Source organism: Hyaena hyaena, unplaced genomic scaffold (genome assembly GCF_003009895.1).
Source record: "Hyaena hyaena isolate Hyena2069 unplaced genomic scaffold, ASM300989v1 scaffold_402, whole genome shotgun sequence".
NCBI lineage: Eukaryota > Metazoa > Chordata > Mammalia > Carnivora > Hyaenidae > Hyaena > Hyaena hyaena.
The window spans coordinates 443,828-465,102 of NW_024081034.1; the positions used below are offsets into that span (position 1 = coordinate 443,828).

A 21,275-nucleotide genomic window follows, 5' to 3' on the forward strand; every position below is an offset into this window, starting at 1 on the left:
AATGCTAGCTAGCCACCTAAGGGGAGAGAGACCTTCAGACTTCTACCTTCATTTGCACTAAACGTTAAGCACTTAGAATACTATACTAATACCTCCTCCTCGACTAAAAATGATGATTCCTAAATTCCTAAATTCTCCTGAAAACAGACAGGAATACGGGAGAGAGAAGCCTGAATAAATGCCAAAGTCAAAATGAGATAAACATCAAAGGCAACCTTCTCATTATGGAGAAGAGAAATAGCAAGGGTTCCTGAAACTCTTTTTTTCCTATGTTCACACAAATGAAATAAACATCAGAATGGTATCAAGTATTTTAACAAGAAAACTGTACTTACTTGGGTAAAACAATTTTGCTAATACTGCTATGGCTTGAAGGTTTGTTAGCCTTGAACTATGCCTGAACAAACAGAAGTTGTACATGGAAAGGTCTCTGTTGAACCTGAGTAAGCAGTAACACTTGTTGTTTCCCTTGATTAAAGAGGATTTTAAATAGTGCCATCTTCATGGAGACACAGTTCTGCAACCACAGAGTTATGTACAACGCCACTGGACTGATGTTCAGAGATAGACAAATTCTATGACACAGTAAACATTATAGCAACATTTACCAAAACGCTATCAAAAACACTTCTGCCACACGTAATAGTCATATTGTGACAATATTATAAAACGACCAAGTTTTTTTGTATTATAAGACTTTTTTTTTTAAAGTAGATTGTATTTTTTTTTTTTTAATTTATTTCTAGGAGAGAGAGAGAGGGAGAGAGAGAGACAGCGTGAGCAGGAGAGGGTCAGAGAGAGAGGGAGTCACAGACCGAAACAGGCTCCAGGCTCCGAGCTGGCAGTCAGCACAGAGCCCGATGCGGGGCTCAAACCCACGAACCGCGAGATCATGACCCAAGCGAAAGTCGGACGCTTAGCCGACTAAGCCACCCAGGCGCCCCTGTATTATAAGACATTTTAAGAGACTCTGTTAGCTAATATATACGGTGGATGTCCAAGAGGAGGTTAAAATATACATGATAGCATATCTGAACTTATTTTCCATTTTAAACCCACTCAGAACCCATAGTACACAATCGACTCTTGAACAACACAGGTTTGAGTTGCATGGGTTCACGTATATATGGATTGTTTCTGACACAGTACAGTAGTATAAATGTATTTTTTTCTTCCTTATGATTTTCCTAATAACATTTTTTCCTCTATCTAGCTTTCTTTATTGTAAGAATATTGTGTACGATACATATAACATACAAAACACATGTTAAGCAACTCTTGAGGTTATCTTTTAGGTTAACGGTGAAGTTTCCAGTCAACAATAGGCTATTAGTAGATCTATCGTTGAGGAATTATTAAATGCAGGTTTTCAACTGGGGCAGGGAGGTGGGGGTTGGCGCCCATAACCCCCATGTTGTTCAAGGGGCAACTCTTTGAGAAGTGCTGCTCTACGTTTGAGGAAAACTGGTCATTTTCATGCTTCCTTTATTCTCCACACTACCTCATTAGACCCTGGCATCATTCACCTCACTGCACTTACCTTTGACAACTGTGTAATAATCAAAATACTTCACAATCTACTTGTTTTAGTGTTTTTGGCTGCTTATCATTCTTTCATATCATCAACATTGTTCTTTATAAAACTCATGAAAGATAGAAACAGTATTTGCATAACTGTCTACTTTAAAAGTCTAAAACAATTAGATGCAGTTTTTAAAATACCTTCAAGTACTACCTCAATAGTGAATTCAAATTACAACCTACTATAAAGTCTCTTTATCATTCTTTATCTCCCTCTCACCTCCTCTGAGGATCAAAATAATCTGCTATGGAGGTATTTAGAACACGGCAACCATTACAGTCATAAATTCACAAGAACTTAAACTTTATTCCTAGAACTTCTAATCCTTCAAAGAGCAATGCTTTCACTGCACAGGAAAGCACTATTTTCATGAAAGGCCCAGTAAGACCTAGGGTGATAGCATATACAGCACAGGAAACTCAATAAAAATTGGAGAAATATCAAATTTTGATTAATACACAAAATATTTAACCAACAATGTATAATCTTTTCCTAAAGAGGTTTATATTCACAAACCGGCAATTCAAATGACTTGCAGAGAATACTTTTTTTTACTAATTTAGATATGAGATGTGCCTTGTTGGTAGAGGTCAACAGATTTCTAGTGAGACCCATGCAAATAAACAGTCGGGATGGGATCACAGATAAGTAGCTCCTTCTGACCTCTATGAGATGATCAGTCATGTACAGTGAGTGGGCTGATGTAGATGTCCAAACAGACTGAAACCTCCACCCTTTCCTGATGACAGACTTCTATCAAAATTTTAAAGAAAAAACCACGTTTAATGGTATAATCGGTTACCTATGTATTAGGATCATAACTACTTTGTACCCTGAAACCCAGCCTTGTGTATCTCCCAGTTCATAGCTGGTAAAACAATTCTTTCACCTAAATTTTCAAATTTTCTTTTGAAGTGCCAATGCCAATATAAATTCCAACATTTCTCAATGCTCTAATACTTAACAACAACCCACTCCCCATCCCACGCCACCCTACCCCCAAAAAGTGCACAAAATGAAACATTTTATCTTGGAAAAAAATCCAATAACCTACCTTTAAACTAGACTCATAGTCTGTATTCACTTTGAACATAAGCCCAAGTCGTAAATGAATTTCCTTGGCTCGACAAAAGCTGGGATCAACATAAAGCACCTCCTGAAATGCTTTAATTGCCCTGAAAGAATATAGACATAAGATATCTTAACTTTTTGAAACTTGCATGAATTTTTGCTTGGTAGCACAGTAAAACTTCTGCTTTATGCAATACGGTTTTAAAGAAAATGTGTTTTACATGAATGTATTGTTTAACAAGTAAGAGTAGAAAGTGGCACCTGGGTCTTTTATAGAATTGAATGTATACCATCTAATATAAAAAGGAAAAGGAAGATCCGATGAATGTATTCTCAATTATGCAAATAATATTTTACGGCTTAATAAAATTCTCAGTGTAAATAACTGATTTCACAGTTTCTGGAATTTCCTAGGGGGAAGAGGGGTGGGGCAGATAGGACAGTTTTATGTTTAAGAAGGAAAAGGTTAATCCTGTTTCTAGTCTATTCTGTAAGAGTGAAGTCTTCATTTAAAACTCTGTCCTCTTGATTTTGATTTAAAATCCATATGCATCTGGTGTTTTATACATATCTCCCACACAGCTAGCCAAAGCCCTGGCTTCATTTGTAGAAAAGGCCATCCTTACCACAGCTCTTCAGGGCCACTTTGTCCCAAATCAAATGTCCAGATTCGTGTGACTCTGTTTCTGGGCTTTCTACCATATATCACTTTCCATTGGTCTATCAGCCTATTTTTGCCCCAGATTCACAATTTGTCTTTAATAAAAGGCCCTGATACCCAGTAGAGCAAATACAAGCATAAAGAACACTCTTCACTGAATCCATTTTTATATGCCTTAATGTGATCATGTAAATGTAGCACCTACTAAAAAACAAATTAAAATCATAAGGAAAAATGTGTACTTTGAATTTTGAAGATGATAAATACCAGCTGTAACATATGTTGATCATCATTTTAAATCTCTCTACATTACTTAAGACTTAGCACAAGTACCAGCTAATATATTCTGTACAAAGCTTATCAACTATTCTCTGCCTCTACTTATCCTAGAAAGGTGGCTATTTAGAATCATAGATGATTCCAAAAGAAAAGTCAATCTTTTATATCAAAATACCGTAACTCAAAAGAGCACAATACTTCCTATGGCTTTTAAGTAATTTTATTGTGATTCACGCATGATCTATTCCCCCAAAAAACAACTGTGTGTGGCTATGTCCATGTTTATTGTAAAATTAAGGGTTCTAAAAGGTAATGTTTATCATGAGGGGTGGGGGACAAAAGGTCTGGCATCAGATACTTCTTTACCTGATAAAATACCTTCTTCCTAAAGAGGAGGGTGACATCTACCTGTTAGATGGCTTTCTAAATGGGTGGGTGGGTGTTATCTGATGTATACAGATAGAAGAAGGGAGTTAGAGATCTGACAGAAAAGAACTGGTGTAAATTACCATTCTCATTCAAAGGCAGCTTTCTATTCCTCAGACTTTAAGATACTTCTCTGCCTGTTAAGAGGTTCTCTTTGTACTTTTCTCAGACCTTTCTAATAAGAGGAGGGCCAGTTCAGCCTCTATTATTCTCCTGGTCATGGCTGGTGCTACCGCCTTCTAATAAAATAGGCAATTTGGGGAGGACGGGAGAGAGCATATCAAAAGGTTAGGGGAAAAAACCCTGCAGCTGTAAAGGAGGCCAAGTAAAACATGATACAATTGGGAAAGGGTAATGCAGGGGTTTGGAGAAGCTTCTGGGCTATTAGCAATTTTTATTTCTTGACCCAAATGATGGCTATGAATGTTTATTTTATAAATAACATGTTAAGATATATACTTAGGTTTGTATATTTTTAAGTATGTTATATTCTGTAGTAACAGAAATTGTGGGTGATACTTCATAAAATGCTAATTAACCTTAACTTCCAATATGGGTCAAAAAACTCTTGCAGAATAGGTCAGAACGAAGCAGTGTCCACAGGTGCCGATAAAAAACCCAGGCAGGCCTGAGTCAAAGATATGAAAGAAGAAGAATGGAAGTGGAAGACAGCAAAGAAAAGAAGAAATAAAGGAGAAAAAAGGAGTTAGGAAAGAAAACTGGTCTAAGGAAGGGCATGTGAGAAAAAGCAGTAGGGGGAACACACAGCATCAGAAACCAGCCCTCGGGAGAAAGTTATTTCCTACTCTGCCTTAGTTTCTATCTCCAGCCTTTCTTCTGAACCCCCTAAATCTGGAGGTGTGTTTTTACTCCATAGGTGCCTTTGGTGCAGACATCTTATCCACTTGGTTCACAATGTCACACAAGTACAAAGAAACAGGTTTATTTTTAACAAGTTTTCTATGTATGTTAACACACTGTAAATTAAAAACAAACACAGATTAACCTATGAGCAATAACAGGTGTTCCAACATATTAGTGTAGGTTACCCTATGTTTACTCTTTAAGGACTATTAAAAGTGCCCATGAGACGGCATGGCCAGCACAGATCCAAACATCAAGGTCTTCCCATTGTTGTTTCACAGGTTTCCTCAAATTCAGTACCTTGCAGACTGAACATTCAGCATCTCATTACTAGATTACTGAAATAGACTCTTTAAGGACTACTCTTGCTCTGTTCTGGCTTCCCTGTTTCTTTAAACATGTGGCTCCTGTAACTGTCTACTAATCATGATACTCTTAAGTCAAATCTCCACGTAGCATTTAAGGTATGTGAGCAATACGTACTACCTATTCAACTCTATTCCCAGTTATGAGCCAATATTGTTCTTCGTCAACTGTGACCTGGCTTATTTCAGAAATTTCCTTTTGCAAATACTGGCCCTCTCAACTTTGCTGCTTCTCTTCAGAATGGTCTCCTAATCTGAAATATTTTCATTCTTCTGCTTCACCCTAAATCCACTATTCCCTAAAAGACTGACCGCCCAAACTCAACACCGACTATTTTTTTGCTTAGGGTTAACCAGCAGTTAGGTCCACTCTATAATCAAATCACGTTATTCTCTACCTAGCGATGTACTATCTCCAGTCTTTCCAAGTGGCCTATTCCTTGAGGTCTACATTTCTCCTTTACTTTTTAAAATATTTATTTATTTTGAGGAAAGTACAAGCAGGGTAGGGGCAGAGAGAGGGGAAGAGAGGATCTGAAGCAGGCTCTGTGCTGACAGGCTGACAGCAGTGAGCCCCATGCGGGGCTGGAACTCACAAACAGCAAGACCATGACCTGAGGTTGGATGCTCAACCAAATGAGCCACCCAGGTGCCCCCTCTTTTGTTTTTAATTCTCTAAATAATACAGAAATTGGTTAATTTTAACAGATGTTTACTAATGCCATCACTTGTATAGTCGGCTGATCGGGCTTCTGGTGGGGACAGGGACAGCAATGATCCAGTCTATTTACTAAGCTCCCCTCATCTAATCAAAAATATCTAGGTTCATTTTCATTTCCTTTTCTAAACTTTTACCTATTTTTCCTGTGTGCTTCCTCAGTTTATCCCCACCTTAGGGGAAAAAAGAAAAAAGGTAGTGTGTGTGTACGTGTATGTGTAAGTAGGAGAGTGTGTGGAGAAAATAGGTACCACTTAGACTACATTCTAATTTTGATCATTTTACCACATTCTTATCTCACCAAACTGCAGGTAGCAGAACATGACCGCTGCACCACAAGCTAGACTAAAAATACCAAGACATACAAATTCCGTTGACTTCAGTATTCTGATTGACAGAGAATTTTAGAACGTGAGAAATGGCTCCACAAAACTACAAAATGATTTCATGATACAATGCCTGGAAAGGTTTGCAGTTTTCAAATATTAAAAGATAGTCTCTAGAAATAATTTTGGCAATATAAAACCCTACATTTTTTAGATTTTTGAGGAAAAAATGCCCATGATAATTATGCACAGCAATATGCACATTTTGTTGTTTCTGGAAAGTCATTAAAAAGAAGAGGCTTTCTCAGGAATTTACCAAACTATAGTAAAAATAATGATATTAACTAAATGTTCCTAGCACAGTTTCAATACATTTGGAAAGAGACATAATAAAACATTTAACTTTTCTAAGACTAATAAAGCAGAGTCCAGAGATTTCCTCAGGGATATCTGAAGGGATAAATGGTCTAATACCATAAAATTTCATACCAGTAAAGGGGAGAATATTCTAGCTCTAAATCAGTAATAACATGTATACACACAACAGATATCTACTTCCACACATACGTATTAGGAGATTTACAGGCTCCTTTTAAATGAGACAAATAGAAAGATTTGATGAAGTAATCAAAGAGACAAACAAGGCAGGATACTTAAAGGTGGAGATGGTAGGAGAAAGCAGACCAAACACAGCACATGGCACAAAGTTACAGAGGTAAAGAAAATTGCTTAATAACATTTTCAGGGAAATGTTCATATACTATGACCGACACAAAGAATATATTTAGGGAAACAGCAGACTAGAAGGATCATTTGAGGTTGACCCAGAGAGGACCTTAAATGTGAGGCTAAGTCAGAAATGTCACCCAACAGGGGCGCTGGGTGGCTCAGTCAGTTAAGCATTGGACTCCTGAAGACTCTTGATTTCAGTTCAGGTCATGATCTCACCTTGGGATTCTCTCTCTTTGACCCCCACTCCATGCGCACGCTCACTTGCTCTCTCGCTCTCACAAAACAGATAAATAAACTTAAGAAGAAAATATCACACAAGAGTTTCTCACATTGCCATTTACTAATGTTTTACACTTCATGGCTTTTTCTGCTCTTACTAGCCAGTCTTCATTTCATTATCCTAAACAGTCGGAGAGTTCTTCCCTTCCCCTATTGCAAAGATTTATGTTTTTATCCATAATTTCCCTGGAGCTTAATTAGCCCAAGCCCTTCCAAATTCTCTCTAGCAATCGATGTGTCACTGGAAAGCATAACTTTACCAGAGCTGCCTCAGTTAAAATGCTAGTTTTGTCAAAACAGAAGTGTACATAATAAACAACACATGTTAACATGAACTGTTTCATTTTAAAGGAACTATACTTAAATTAAGCTTTAGATCTAAGAGCATTACTTTATATTATGATAGTTCAAAAATATATCTTAAATATTAAGTTTTTGCCAGACACCATGCTAGACAAGGCTCAGGATCAGTGGTAGTATCACAATGACATTAGGTTTATTTGTACCTGAAGTGGTCCCCACAATGGAGGACAGAGATTCCTACAGTTTTAAGAACACTTTGATTGGTACAGTGCTTGAGGGAGGGAGGGAGGGAGGGAGGGAGAGAGAGAGAGAGAGAGAGAGAGAGANAGAGAGAGAGAGAGAGAGAGAGAGAGGGAGGGAGGGAGGGAGGAAGAAAGAAAGAAAAGTTACTTGTGATGTGTTAATACTTCTGTTTTTGTACTCCCCTCCACCTCATTCCCCTAACCCTTTTCAAAGTCAACAATAATCACATTTCCTTACCAGGCTATCAATTAGATTTGGGAGCTTAATTTCCAAAAATCTATGCCTCTAGCACAGAACCATTATCTCTTAGATCTGCCACCCTAAGAGCCTTGTAATACTGATCGGTGGGAATACAAAAGGCTGGAGGCTAGAACGAGAGGACTGATAAGAATTTTCAGGGGGATATACTTACAAGTATGGCTACAAGCTGTAATAAGTTATTACTGTATGTATTTTAATTCCTCTCACTCAAGGATATAGGTCTGTCACTATAAGGCAAGAAGAAACACAGTTCAAGGTACCCCTAGCAACGTGCCACCTTCATGAGCAAGAACAAGTGAAGGCATGGGCATGCATTCATGCGCCTACAAAGGAACGGCTTTATAAAGACTGGTTCTAGGTCTCTGATGTATGTATTTTACATTGTGCTTCTGTACCTTTCCCCTCTGGACACCTTTTTTAAGTCTGGTCCCATATTACAGAGTAGGATCAACAATAAAACTGAATAATCATGCTAAGTTCAATGAGGATTTTACAGCTGTCCTACTACTTTCTGACACAGGTTCCTCTAAGGAGAGAATGCAACTGAACACTGGAAGAGCTGACCAAATAACAAATGATCTAGAAGCTAACCAATAAAATCAACTCCAAAAGAAGAAATGGGCAGAATATGGCAAGAAACAAGGCAAACAAGTTAAGAGATAAAACTATAATTAATAAAACTGTTCTCGATAACATTAAGTCACCATCACCCACCCCAACACACATGTTGGTCACACACATTATCACCAAATACTTCATCTAATAATCAGTCACTGACAGAAACCATTACCAAATGCCAAATTGAACTTAAATTACAAATGTAGTAAAGATACAGCAGTCTGGGATATCCTAGGAAGATCCTTAGAGCTGACAATACAAAAAAGGGTATAACACACTCTTCTCTAGAAACATTTTTTTAAAGGAAATCTCCTAATTTCATGTAAATAATTTCAGAAAAAACAAAAATGCCTGATCCCAGCAATTAACAGCTACTTATAAGTAAAACCAAATAAAACACAATTTTAAAAAAACTAAAGAAGGTCCTATCACTTATGGCTGTACTCGGAAACTCACCAAGCACCTACTCCAGACTAATTCTGCAGCTCTTCAAAAAATGGCAAGAGAAGTTAAAAACAAAAGTTGGGGCACACAGTTTGTGAGAAACATCTGCCCAGCAAAAGAGAAAACACACAGCTAGGATGGATTCAGATAGGAGGTGAAATACATCATTTTAGGAAGCAGCCAGAGTCGAAACTGAAAACATAAGAAAATGGTGGTGACCAGGATAAAATCCAGAGAGCAGGGGGACACTTGTTAATTCAGACATTGCATTGTCCTTGTATCATTCAGTTTCATTTCTTAGGTCGACTGAAGGATACAGAAATCATATACTGATAAGGAAGTATGTAATATTAAGAAGTCTCCTAGGCTGACATGGTCACATACTTATTAAAGCAATCCAATTTTGAACTGATGATGGTTTCACTTCATTAGCGAGTTTATGTTTGTATCTTCAATCTACAGGGAGCTTACAAGTTATCACAGGCAGGCAAAAAATGGCTGCTGTGTGGTATACATGTCCCTTCCTAAACTACAGAATTCCTTGCCTCAGGTTTAACCTAAATTACTTGTGGAAAGAATAACTACCTGTCAATCTTCAAACCTGGGGACAGAGTATAATACAAAACAAAACAAAACATTAGATTGGGGAAACTGGGCATAATCTTGCTTCTGCCACTAATTAAACAGTTACGTGATACAGAGTTACACACACACACACACCTTGCTTTCATCATCTACAAAATTTAGGGAATAAAGTTATGTCTAAGACCACTTCTGGTTCTAAAAGTTTAGAATTGTGTGTTTTATCAACAGGATCTTCAAGAAACTAAAGGTATTTTAAAACAGTCCTAATCTATCCTTGGTTTTAAATATGATGCACTGAACATGAGGTGAAGAGGCTTAAGTTTAGGATTGCCCTACAGTAATGGACAACTTAAGAGAAAAAAAAATTACGAAGCTTCTTCATGAAGATCAATTAAAGTTTTGTAGAGTTTACAAACAAACTGAGTGACCTGAATGATTATAATACTTTATAGACACATAGCTGTTCTCTGACAATGTAGTGTTTCCACAGATGATTAAAACCCAACAGAACCAAAAGAGGGAAGAAACAGTATACAGAAAAAGTCATCCAAGTCTACAGCTTCATGTTTAGGGAAACCATATTGAATCACTGCCAATTTGTACTTAAAAGCTCTACAATAGGGGCGCTTGGGTGGCTCAGTCGGTTAAGCGTCCGACTTCAGCTCAGGTCATGATCTCAAGGTTCGTGAGTTCGAGCCCCGCGTCAGGCTCTGTGCTGACTGCCAGCCCAGAGCCTGGAGCCTGTTTCAGATTCTGTGTCTCCTCTCTCTCTGACCCTCCCCTGCTCACGCTGTCTCTCTCTCTCTCTCTCTCTCTCTCAGAAATAAATAAATAAATAAGTTAAAAAATAAGGCTTCTTTAAACAAAAAAAAAGGCTCTATAATAAATACCCAGGGTGCCCAACAAGTAGATGACAGGGTTATAACCTTTGGCCAAAACCTTCCTTTGGACTCTCATAGCATTCACTCAGGTTAAAATTATGGAGAACAGAAGGGACTCTGACAAAACTGGATATGCTTCAAATAAAAAATGTCTAGATAGGGCTTTATGGTTTACAAAGTGTACATTATCCCATCTGATCAAAACTCTGTAAAGTAGAAAAGGTAAGTGACTACAATACACTTAAAAAAATCTCTCTCTCACACACACACACACACACACTGGAGGAAACAGATCTAGGGAGTCTATTTAATTCAAGATCAAATTAAGTGACAACACTGAACCAGAATACCAGTCTTCCAACTCAAATTCTACGTTATTTCCATTGGAGAACACTATTATTTTGTCTGGTAAACAAGAAAAACAACAATGGGGCAAAGGCCGTAACAATAGGGCCGTACACTTTAAGGTTTATAAAATCTTGTGTACTACTATCATATTTAATCTCTGACTCTGAAAGTAGTAACATTATTTCTATCATATAAATGAGAGAACTGAGAGCCTGTAACCTGGTGCCTAAGTTACTGCAAATTGGAAAGTACTAGCATGTGTGTGCATGTGAGAACAAAAGGGCGAAAACAGCCAATCTTGTCTAGAAGTTTAAAAAGGTAAAAATCCTGGTCATCAAAGATCATTTATCCACAGACCTTGAGATCTGAAAGTATAGTCATTCTCCAGTTCAAATTACCTGGGGACCACCGATTCATAATGAGTAACTGAGAAATTCCAAAAGCTTTCCAATCTAAGCTTTCCTTAATCAGAATCTCATACCATATTCTTTTAGGAACATGTACAACTCTAACAACCTAGAGTGGGTCAATATTTCTGAAGGAACAATCTAATCATTTCAAGAGATTACTGAAAACTACAGGCTTAGTGACGCTAAAATACTTTGATTTTATTATACGTACACACACAATATTAAACTAGTCATTTGCTGTAAATAACTGGAGTTATTAGTTTTATGTCAACTTACCACTGAAATGCATTGTAATGGAAGTAGACCAAACCAAGACCATATAAAAAGGCAGCATTCTGCAAATAAAGGAAAAAAGAGAATTTTAGGAAAAGCCTTTATGTCTAATGCATATGATGTTTATATAAAATACAGTATCCAAGATGTTTTAAGTCATAAAACTACCCTGCATTACAATATATTTACAATATATTTCTAGAACACCAAAGTAACAGTGATGAGTCAGCCAATGGCACACGATCCAACTTGGAGACATTCTCTGGTTTGTTTTTAATCAAATCTGCCCTAAAATTTAAAAAACATGGGGCCACCTGGGTGGCTCAGTCGGTTAGGCATCCGACTTCGGCTCAGGTCATGATCTCATGGTTCATGGGTTCGAGCCCCGCGTCGGGCTCTGTGCTGACAGCTAGCTCAGAGCCTGGAGCCTGTTTCAGATTCTGTGTCTCCCTCTCTCTCTCTCTGACCCTCCCCTGCTCACGTGCTGGCTCGCTTGCTCTCGCTCTCTCTCTCTCAGAAATAAATTTTTAAAAACATTAAAAAAAAGAATTAAAAAAAATTATGAAGCAGAATTCCATAGGCACATCTAAACAAAAACGTATTATTTAGGAATAAGAAAATGCTTGGACTGTGCTATCCTATTCTCTCTTGCTTTTATCTGTATTCTTTCTCTGGTTCCTTGTTTCTTTAACTAGATTTAATTTTATGTTCAGTGCTGCCAGGAAGGTAGTAGTCAGAATTCATAGGAAATGCACAAAATAATCCTAGAAGAAAATTTTAGTGTTTAAAAAAAAAACACCTAGCCATTTACATGTGGGGCTCTAAACATCAAGTGATTCCTTTTGCGGTACAAAAGGAATGCTTCTTGCCATGCAGTCTCGGGTAGCATTTCCCCAGAAGCATACCCTGAGACAGAGGTTTTATGATAAGTAGTTTACTCAGGAAGTGACCCTAGCAAATACCAGTAAGGGAGTGGAGAAGTGAGGCAGGGAGGGGAAAGAAGCCAGTGAAGGGTGCATGCAGTATGGCTGGTTTTTATAGCTGGGTCGGAATCCTGCTCGGGATCTCTGGTAGACAGTGCGGAACATTCCCAAATCACCTTGCCCTTTCCCAGAGTCATCCTGCCCAAGTGTGAGGGACTAGAGTACTTATCCCACAACTGCCATCAGTCACTAGTTAGAGAAAAAGAATCAGCGATGTTTAAAGTATAAACAAAATTGTAAACAGCCGGGTGACTTTTTGGCATGCAGTTATTAATATGATAAGCTTTGTTCTAGGATTATATTGTGCATTTCCTCTGAATTTCAAGCACCTTGCTGGAAACACTGAAAAAAAATGTTTCTTAAGTACATCTTAAAATGTAATAAATATGAAGACTTAATTTCATTAAATCCTCATTGCCCCCAGCTTTCTAATCCAGAAAATTACATGCTACAGGAGTATTCACAGATATGGGCATTCGCAAAGGTCTCAGAAAACATCTATTTCAAAAGTTTGTGTTTAAAAAAAAACTTTTAAACTTATCTGGAACTGGTTTTAAGCAGGATTATTTATTTGTCACCCCATTCCCCACCCCCTGAAAGAAGCTGAGCGATTACTAGGTGTCAAGGACAATACTCGAGGGCTGAAGAAGCCCAACTAATTAAAACATAATTTGCTCTGCTCTCAAGAAGTACACAACCTAAGGGGGGGGGGGGCGGGCAGTGATATTAAGAATACAGGAGCAGTTAATTCAGTCATAAAGCATTCTACCCAGAAAGTCTAGATTTGAAAGACAACTGTGTTCTTAGGTGAGGGAATGGCAGAGAAGGGAGCGCGGCTGAGCAGATTGACATCCTTTGCCAATTTAGGTAATTACCCAGAGAAGGTGGTGTGAGGATGGCAGAAAGAGAGTTTACTGAGGGGAATTTCTGCTTTCAAGAAACACACTGCATTCTCCCAACTTCTTTACTTTGTTCATAGCTTATCCTTCCCACTCTAGGAAATCTTATCCCTCTTCCTGCCACCTTATAAATTCTATCATTATTCAAGTTCCATTTTTAATGGCATCTTCGCCACGAAGCTCTGCCGCTTCCCCTGCCTCAGTCCAGAAGTAATCTCTCCAACCTCTAAATCTGGCCTTAGAGCAAGTCTCTATCCCATGGCATTATTATATAACAGTAAGAACTTAACGCAAAATGCCAGTAACGTTTCTTTTTAAAGGTCCTAACAACCCTATGAGGTAGTAGAGGGCTTCATTTATAGAAATAAACAAACAAGGGTCAGAAACTTGCTCAGACAGACAGGTACTAAAGGGACAGACACAGGAACTGAATCTAGGCCTGCCTCGGGAGTTCACTTGGTAACTGCTGTGTTTCTGCTATTTGTGTACTGACTAAATCCCATCTCAACAGACAAATGTGCCACAAAGGCAGGAGTGTTAATCACCTGTGCATCCCATTATCACCCAGCACAGTGCCTTCTACCTGGCAGATGACCCAAGGTTTAGTAAACCGAGTCCCCCAGTATTTAAGCGCAGTTATGGAGTCCAGCCCCCTAGATGACACATAGTATGAGGCGTGGTTCCTATTAGCCAGGAGCTTATGTATCTCAGCAAAGAGTTAAGTCTCATTTGTCCATAACAGTAAACAATGTAATTCAAACATTCATTGAGCATGTATTATGAATCACAACAGAGTTATCAGCACTGGAAAGATGGTAGGGCACAGACAAAAATCCCTGCCCTCAATGATTTACAACTTAATGACAAAAGATTATGAAATTAAGTGCACAATAATATATTCCAATCTACCACCATTTCAGAGTTGGTGAAGGATAATAAGGACCAGGAAAAGAAGTAGCACTTGGGTACTGTATCTCAAGGACGGCTGGGAAAGGAGAAGGAAAAACAAGCCAGCTCAGCCAGGGGTTCTAAACCACATCTTTAGAAACAGTGACCTGGAGGTCTCACACATGCTCTTAAATAAATGAGTTCCTGGGGCGTCTGGGTGGCTCAGTTAGCTAAGTGTCTGACTCTTAGTATCGGGCTCGGGTCATGATCTCATGGTTCGTGGGATGGAGCCCCACATCGGACTCCACGCTGACAGTGTGGATCCTGCTCGGGATTTGCTTTCCCTCTCTCTCAAAATAAATAAACTTTTTTTTAAAAAAATGTGTAATCTTTGGATAAAATAACAATTTGAATGTACCATCACCAAGCATCCCATACGCCAGGAGTCACCTTTGAAGATAATCAATTTTTATAGGAATATCATTAAGAGATAAAAACAAGCCAAACTATTAGAAAAATATCAAATCTCTTAACCTTATTCTTCTCTGATACTAATCCCACATAGCTAGTGGTGCACAGTGGGAACAAAAAATCTACTACTCATCCTACCCGGGACCAAAAGAGGGGATAGGGAGGCAGAAAGCATTCCAAAGCCCCAGGAGTGAATCTCCAAATGCCTTCTGGTTACCTACACCTTTTGAATATACTATAAACACCTGAAACTCAACGAATCTTGGACTCAATGGGAGAGTCTGATGTTCTAATGGTATGGAAATTTTTAAATTTTTTTTAAATGTTTTTATTTATTTTTGAGAGAGACAGAGAGACAGAGCATGAGTTGGAGAGACAGAATCCAAAGCAGGCTCCAGGCTCTGAGCTGTGGGCACAGAGCCTGACGTGGGGCTTGAACCCATAAACTACGAGAGCATAATCTAAGCTGAAGTTGGACCCTTAACCAACAGAGCCACCCAGGCAACCCTGGTATGGAAAATTTTAGATAGTGGTAACAATCTCACCAGTTAAGCAAGATAAAAATAGTCCTATTTTTCTTCTTTTACCTCCTTCCCACCAATAAACCACATTCATTCTACTTATAAAACTCATTTTACAAAATGAGGCTAAAAAGCCTCTGATCGATCCCCTCTCCATTCTGACTGCCTTTTGCTAGGTAATTTAGGACCTCAACTTTGTCCACCTGGCCTCTTACAATGGTTTCCTTACTGCTCTCCCAAATTCTAACCTCCCCTTCCATCTACCCCCTTTCAAGTACCTTCCATTACCACTGCCAGTGAGCTTTCAAAAACTCAAACATGACACTGTTCTATCTGAAATTCCTCTGGCGAGTCGCTACAACCCTAGTGTGGCTCACAGGGGCTTCATTTTTTTTAACGTTGCTCAATTTTCCCAATCTCAGCCTCCACTTCCATCAGGACAAGTAACATGTGCACACCTATGAATAAAATATGCTCTTACACATTTCTGTGATTGTAAATATGTTTGCTTCCTCTGCTGAAAACACAAGCACCATCTTCCCTTCAACTCACTTCTCAATCTGGCAAATTCCTATCCATCCTTTAACACATCACTCACCTCTTCTTTCTAGAAGTATTATGGGACATTTCGAAGCCCCAAACAGAGTTAGGTTTTCTGATACATGTTTCTACATGAATATACTTACCTATTACAGACTATTACAGATCTGCTACTTATCTCCTCCACTAGAGTTAGGAGTCTCAATGTTAGAGAGGGACCAAATCCATCTTTCAATCCCTATGGCAAAGTAACCGCATATGTAATCTATCTACGAAAGGTTTGCTGCTGAGTAAGTCCATCTCTTACAGCCTTAAACAACCTGTTACACTTTTTTTTTCATCAAAGAATTTAATACTCTGCTAAATTCAACTTCTACTGAATTACTTCCTAAATTTGGACACTTAAAAGGGGTTTTCCTAGTTATAATATAGTAAAAGATGTTGCTAAAGCTCATTTTATCCATCATGCCCAAAATTATAGCATCAGGGCAGAAGTTCCGCTTCCAAAACATATGTGTAATACTGGATAGTGATCAGGCTGTAGAGGCCATCAGACTTGGGTTAGAATTCCAGTCTTGTCATTTATTATCTATTAATACTCTATTATCTATTTATTATCTATTAAGAAACAAGTTAATTGATCAGTTTCACAGGGTTGCTCTAAGGAATGAAATAAGATCAAACATGTAATATAATACCTGGCACTTGAAATTTTTAGGAAAACTAAAGGAGACAATGTATCTAACACCACTAAAAACTTATCTGGTATCTGATAATGGCTCCATGGATAAAACATGATACATAAAATTCTTGGTAAGTCTCGGTGCTGAAGAAAGAGAAGAGAAGAGACCAAAAAAACCCAGCATATTAAAAATAAGAGGACTCAGAAATAAACCGGACTTATGGACAAGACTACTCAAAGCCTATTCGACATTATGACCAGAGGATTTTTTAAAAAATTTAATAAAATAAACAAAACAATGAAGTTGGAACACTGGCAACCCTTTCACTGGATCAGCGCCGGAAGGTACTGAAAGAGCTGAGGGCTGTGAGTGAACAAGCCCAGGATGTGCCCTTCTGAGGAAGAGGATGCAGGTACTCATGTCTCATTTCCATAAAATCCAGACTTCAGCACTCCTACTGCTAAAGCAACGGCCAAGCTAAGAGTTTTTCTTTTTCCTAAGAAGGTTATAATTTTATTTCCATTATCTAGAAAAAAAATTTAAGTGAGACTATAAGACTTTCAGGTCATACAGACACAATTATAATTCCTTTACTAACCAGCACCATGAGTTAATTTGTATTACAAGTATGGTCTATTTTGCAACAACATGCGTACCTTCTCTTAACTGTGTTCTATCCTATTACGATCACAATCAGACAAAATACATATCTCAGCCTCCCTTGCAGCTAGGAATGTGCCTATTACTACATTCTTGCCAGGGAGAGGTGTATGAAGGAATGTGTATGCTTTCATGATTCCCTTAAAGGAAAGGATTGTTGCCCTCTGCTTCCTCTTCCTCTGACCAGCTCCTCAGAATGTACAACCAGCTCCAAGGCATCAGACACAGAAAACACAAGAAAGGAAAAATAGAGACCAATTTCAATCATGAACAAAAATGTCAAGATACAACATGTTAGTGATCCTAATCCATAAAGACCTAACAACGATAAAAACGTATTACCAATCTGAACTTACTTCAGAAATACAAGATTGGCTTAAACAGGAAAAATATAAAACTACCTCAGTGGGTGCAGAATAAGTATTTGCATACAAAAGAAAAATGTTGACTTTTAAAATGACATTTTTAAAAGTTGGCTTTCATTAGAGCGAAGAAGTTACCTTCTATTCTCAGTTTGCTATTTATATATTAAAAAAAAAAGAACCTAAAATAATCATGCTTAATGATGAAACATTTATTTAACACATCCCCTTTAACAAGGGAATTAACAAATGTACTCTATCACCTCTTTCAATCAATCCTGTGCTGGCATCCTAGTTACCACAACAGCAAGTGAAAAGATCAAAAAGAATTGGAAATGGAGAAACAAAATTATCATTAATTAAAAGGTACACGAAAATCCAAAGTAACAAAGTTAAATCAGCCAAGTTAGTAAAAGTTAGTGAAATTGCTTGATATATTTAACTTAACATATAAAATCCAACTGCAGTTCTATATATCAGCAGAGATTTAAAAAAATTAAAATGACATTTCTAATAGCAATAAAGCTATAAGCTATAAAATATACTTTATAATATGCACACGAACTTTGTAGAGAAATTATAAAATTTTATTAAGACAGTAGTCTCTTTACAGTGAGTTTCTTTTTTTAATGTACAAAATGTACAAAGTCAATGCAATTCCAATTAACCCCCGGAAGTCACTGTGTTTTACTGAACTTTATGACTGATTTCCAGAACTACAGAAACTGACTAGATACTGAACAAATACTGAGACAAATCGGAGACTCCAGGTCTGTGCTGTTGTAAACCCATTTCCTATCTTATCTAGTGCCTGCCTTCTTTTCCCCACTTTGAGTCCTATATCTCCAAGCATAACTCTAGGCTCTAAAACAGGAGTCCACAAATTACAGCCAAATTTTTTCTTTAAAGCCTAAGAAGTAAAAATAATTTTTACATTTTATAATGGATACACCGTCTTTTGGCCCACAAAGCCTAAAACATTTACTATTTCTGCCTTTTAAGAAAGTTTTGGGCATCTGCTCTAGACCAAGAACTTGAAAGTTCCCTGAACACCTATTGTACTTTCATGTGCTGGCTCAGTTCCCTTCTTGGAAACTCTCTCCACATCTCTTAGCTGGAAAACTTCCACTAATCCCTCCCTCAAATTGCAACTACTCTGTGGAGTCTTTCTAATCCCCTTTCCCCACACCCTTTGCTTAAAGACACACACTTCTGCCTCCCTTGCAGCCCCCAGCAATGTTTCTGACCACTTACCAAAAACGCAAGCTTATTCGTGTCTTGCCTCACAAAGATACGGGCAACTTGAGAGCAGAAACTATCTTATCCCTCCCTGTACTGCCAACAGAGCCCTTGCTAAGAAGTGCAAAAGCCATTTAGTGACAGGCATAAATAACGTGATGGAAAAAGTCCCTGGGGCACCTGGGTGGCTCAGTAGGTTGGGCATCCAACTTTGGTTCAGGTCATGATCTCATGGTTCATGAGTTCGAGCCCTACATCAGGCTCTCGGCTGTCAGCTCAGAGCCCCCTTCAGGTCCTCTGTCCCTCTCTCTCTGCCCCTCCCCTGCTTGCACTCTCTCAAAAATAAATAAAACATTTTAAAAAATGAAGGAAAGAAAGAAAGAAAGTCCCTGAAAAGTCAGAAGATGAGCGCAGATTCTACTAGTTCCCTAGTTTCTGCAACTTTTAATCAACGGTCCTTTAAGACAGCATGCTATCTGAATTCAAAAAGCTCTTCTTTCTTTTCTTAAATTCAAGTGGGAAAAAAAAAAGGAAAAAGAGTAGATTTTATTTATTTTAAAAGTTCACAATTATAAGGAAAAACGTGTAATGGAATTGTTTAATTAAGTATACTGAATAGAAGTCATCAGGAAATAGAACTTCCATGTTAACACATGTCCTTACAGTCTTCTATTTGTAGACTGAAACACATAAGAGCAGTAACAGCAAACACACAATTTTTTATTCTTACTTTTTCTACTTCATACTATAAACCATAAGAGCAATTTCTAAACTTAGTCCTGACTCAGGGATGCCTGGGTGGCTCAGTCGGTTAAGTGTCCGAATCTTGATTTCAGCTCAGGTCATGATCTCCCGGTTCATGAGATCGAGCCCCACATCCAGCTCTGTGCCGACAGCCTGCAAACTGCTTGGGACTGTCTGTCTCTCTCTCTCTGCTCCTCCCCCACTAGTGCGCACTGTCTCTCTCTCTCTCTCAAAACAAATAAATAAACATTAAGGGGAAAAAGGTAAACTTTTTTTTTTTTTTTTTTTTTGACTCATGAAAGGGCTTAGGTTTTGCGGCTGCTGTTGAAGGGGATCAGGACATGGTACTATGAAGTATGCCATTTTGGCGCAAGAATCATTTTGAGCTGAAAGCATTTGAGTTCCTTAAATCTCTCATGTGCCAAAAGCAGAGCCTCCTAAAAGAATCCAAGTGTCGTAACTCCCTCCCATAGAGCAAGTGTAATGGACTTTGTCACAAGACTACTGTATCTCCCATCTATTCTCATAAGGGCTCATTTATCTTCCCCCAAAGTTGTTTCCTTTAAGTGTCCTTTCTCCGTCTCATCGCCTCCTCAGTTGGTATACAGCTCCCAATTCTAACCGCCCTTGGAATTACTTATCACTGAGTTTTCCCACGGGTATATGCGCTGCATTTATAAACAATTTCCCCCTCCTGTTACTCTAAGTAATTCACAGGCCCTGGCCATGAACTTAAGTAATCAGAGGAAAGTTTTTCCTCCCTATATTGTTTTTTAAATTATTATCCCATTTCTACACGGTATATAAGAGCTGCCTAGTAAGTAAGCTTTTGCTTATTATTAGCTAGCACCAGCAAAGTATTCATTACAATCACTAACAGTGAAGATACAGCGGCACGATACAGTAGTCACGAGAGGGCTGGCCAATGTTCACCATTTCAAAAATGACTCAATTGTACTGAACTAGGTAAGGAAAAGTATGATCTGTCAAGAAATAAAATTCTTAATTACATAACAAACATTATTGAGTTTTGAAATGTTAACCAAAGATTAAGATTTAATTACTGATTACAGATCATTTGTCCAATCTGAATTCCAAAAGACTCTAACAAAAACTAAAGTTGATCATAAATCAGCCCCCAAAACTTTTTGGGTAGGAAAAGCCAGACCTGAACCGGCACAAGCCTTTCCTTACCACTTACTATAACCAATCATATGATCCCTGCAGAGATGTAAATATCCTGTTGCCACAGGGGATATTATGAATGCATTATCATCTTTCTGAAATCGAAGAGGAAGAGGAAGAGGAAGAGGAAGAGGAAGAGGAAGAGGAAGAGGAAGAGGAAGAAGAAAAGAAATCCTCCCAATTCTACACAATTCTGGATGCAGGAATTTCAGATGAAGAACGGAGACCCTGCAGAATAGGGAACCATTTTATTTTTTTAAGATCTAATTGGAGAGGACAGGTTTGAAGAGATGTGGTTTTAAGAAAAAAGTGCAACTAAAACTCAGGAGATAATCATCTCAGTCATATTTTAAAAAAGAGAATCAATCATATACTTATTCTTCAATTTACAATATACTGTGGGTATAAGTCACACAAAATTAGACAAAATA

General features: G+C 38.1%; 1 protein-coding gene across 5 annotated transcripts in view; it reads right to left on the reverse strand.

Moving 5' to 3' along the window:
- KDM6A (lysine demethylase 6A) overlaps window positions 1-21,275 on the reverse strand; it is a 209,666-nt gene that overhangs the window by 99,301 nt on the left and 89,090 nt on the right. For all 5 annotated transcript variants that reach the window (XM_039251920.1, XM_039251921.1, XM_039251922.1 and 2 more), the window contains 2 exons: window positions 11,673-11,731; window positions 2,637-2,757 (listed from right to left, as the gene is read on the reverse strand). In XM_039251920.1, coding sequence (XP_039107851.1) covers window positions 2,637-2,757; window positions 11,673-11,731 — 180 coding nt within the window. The remainder of the gene's footprint in view (window positions 1-2,636; window positions 2,758-11,672; window positions 11,732-21,275) is intronic.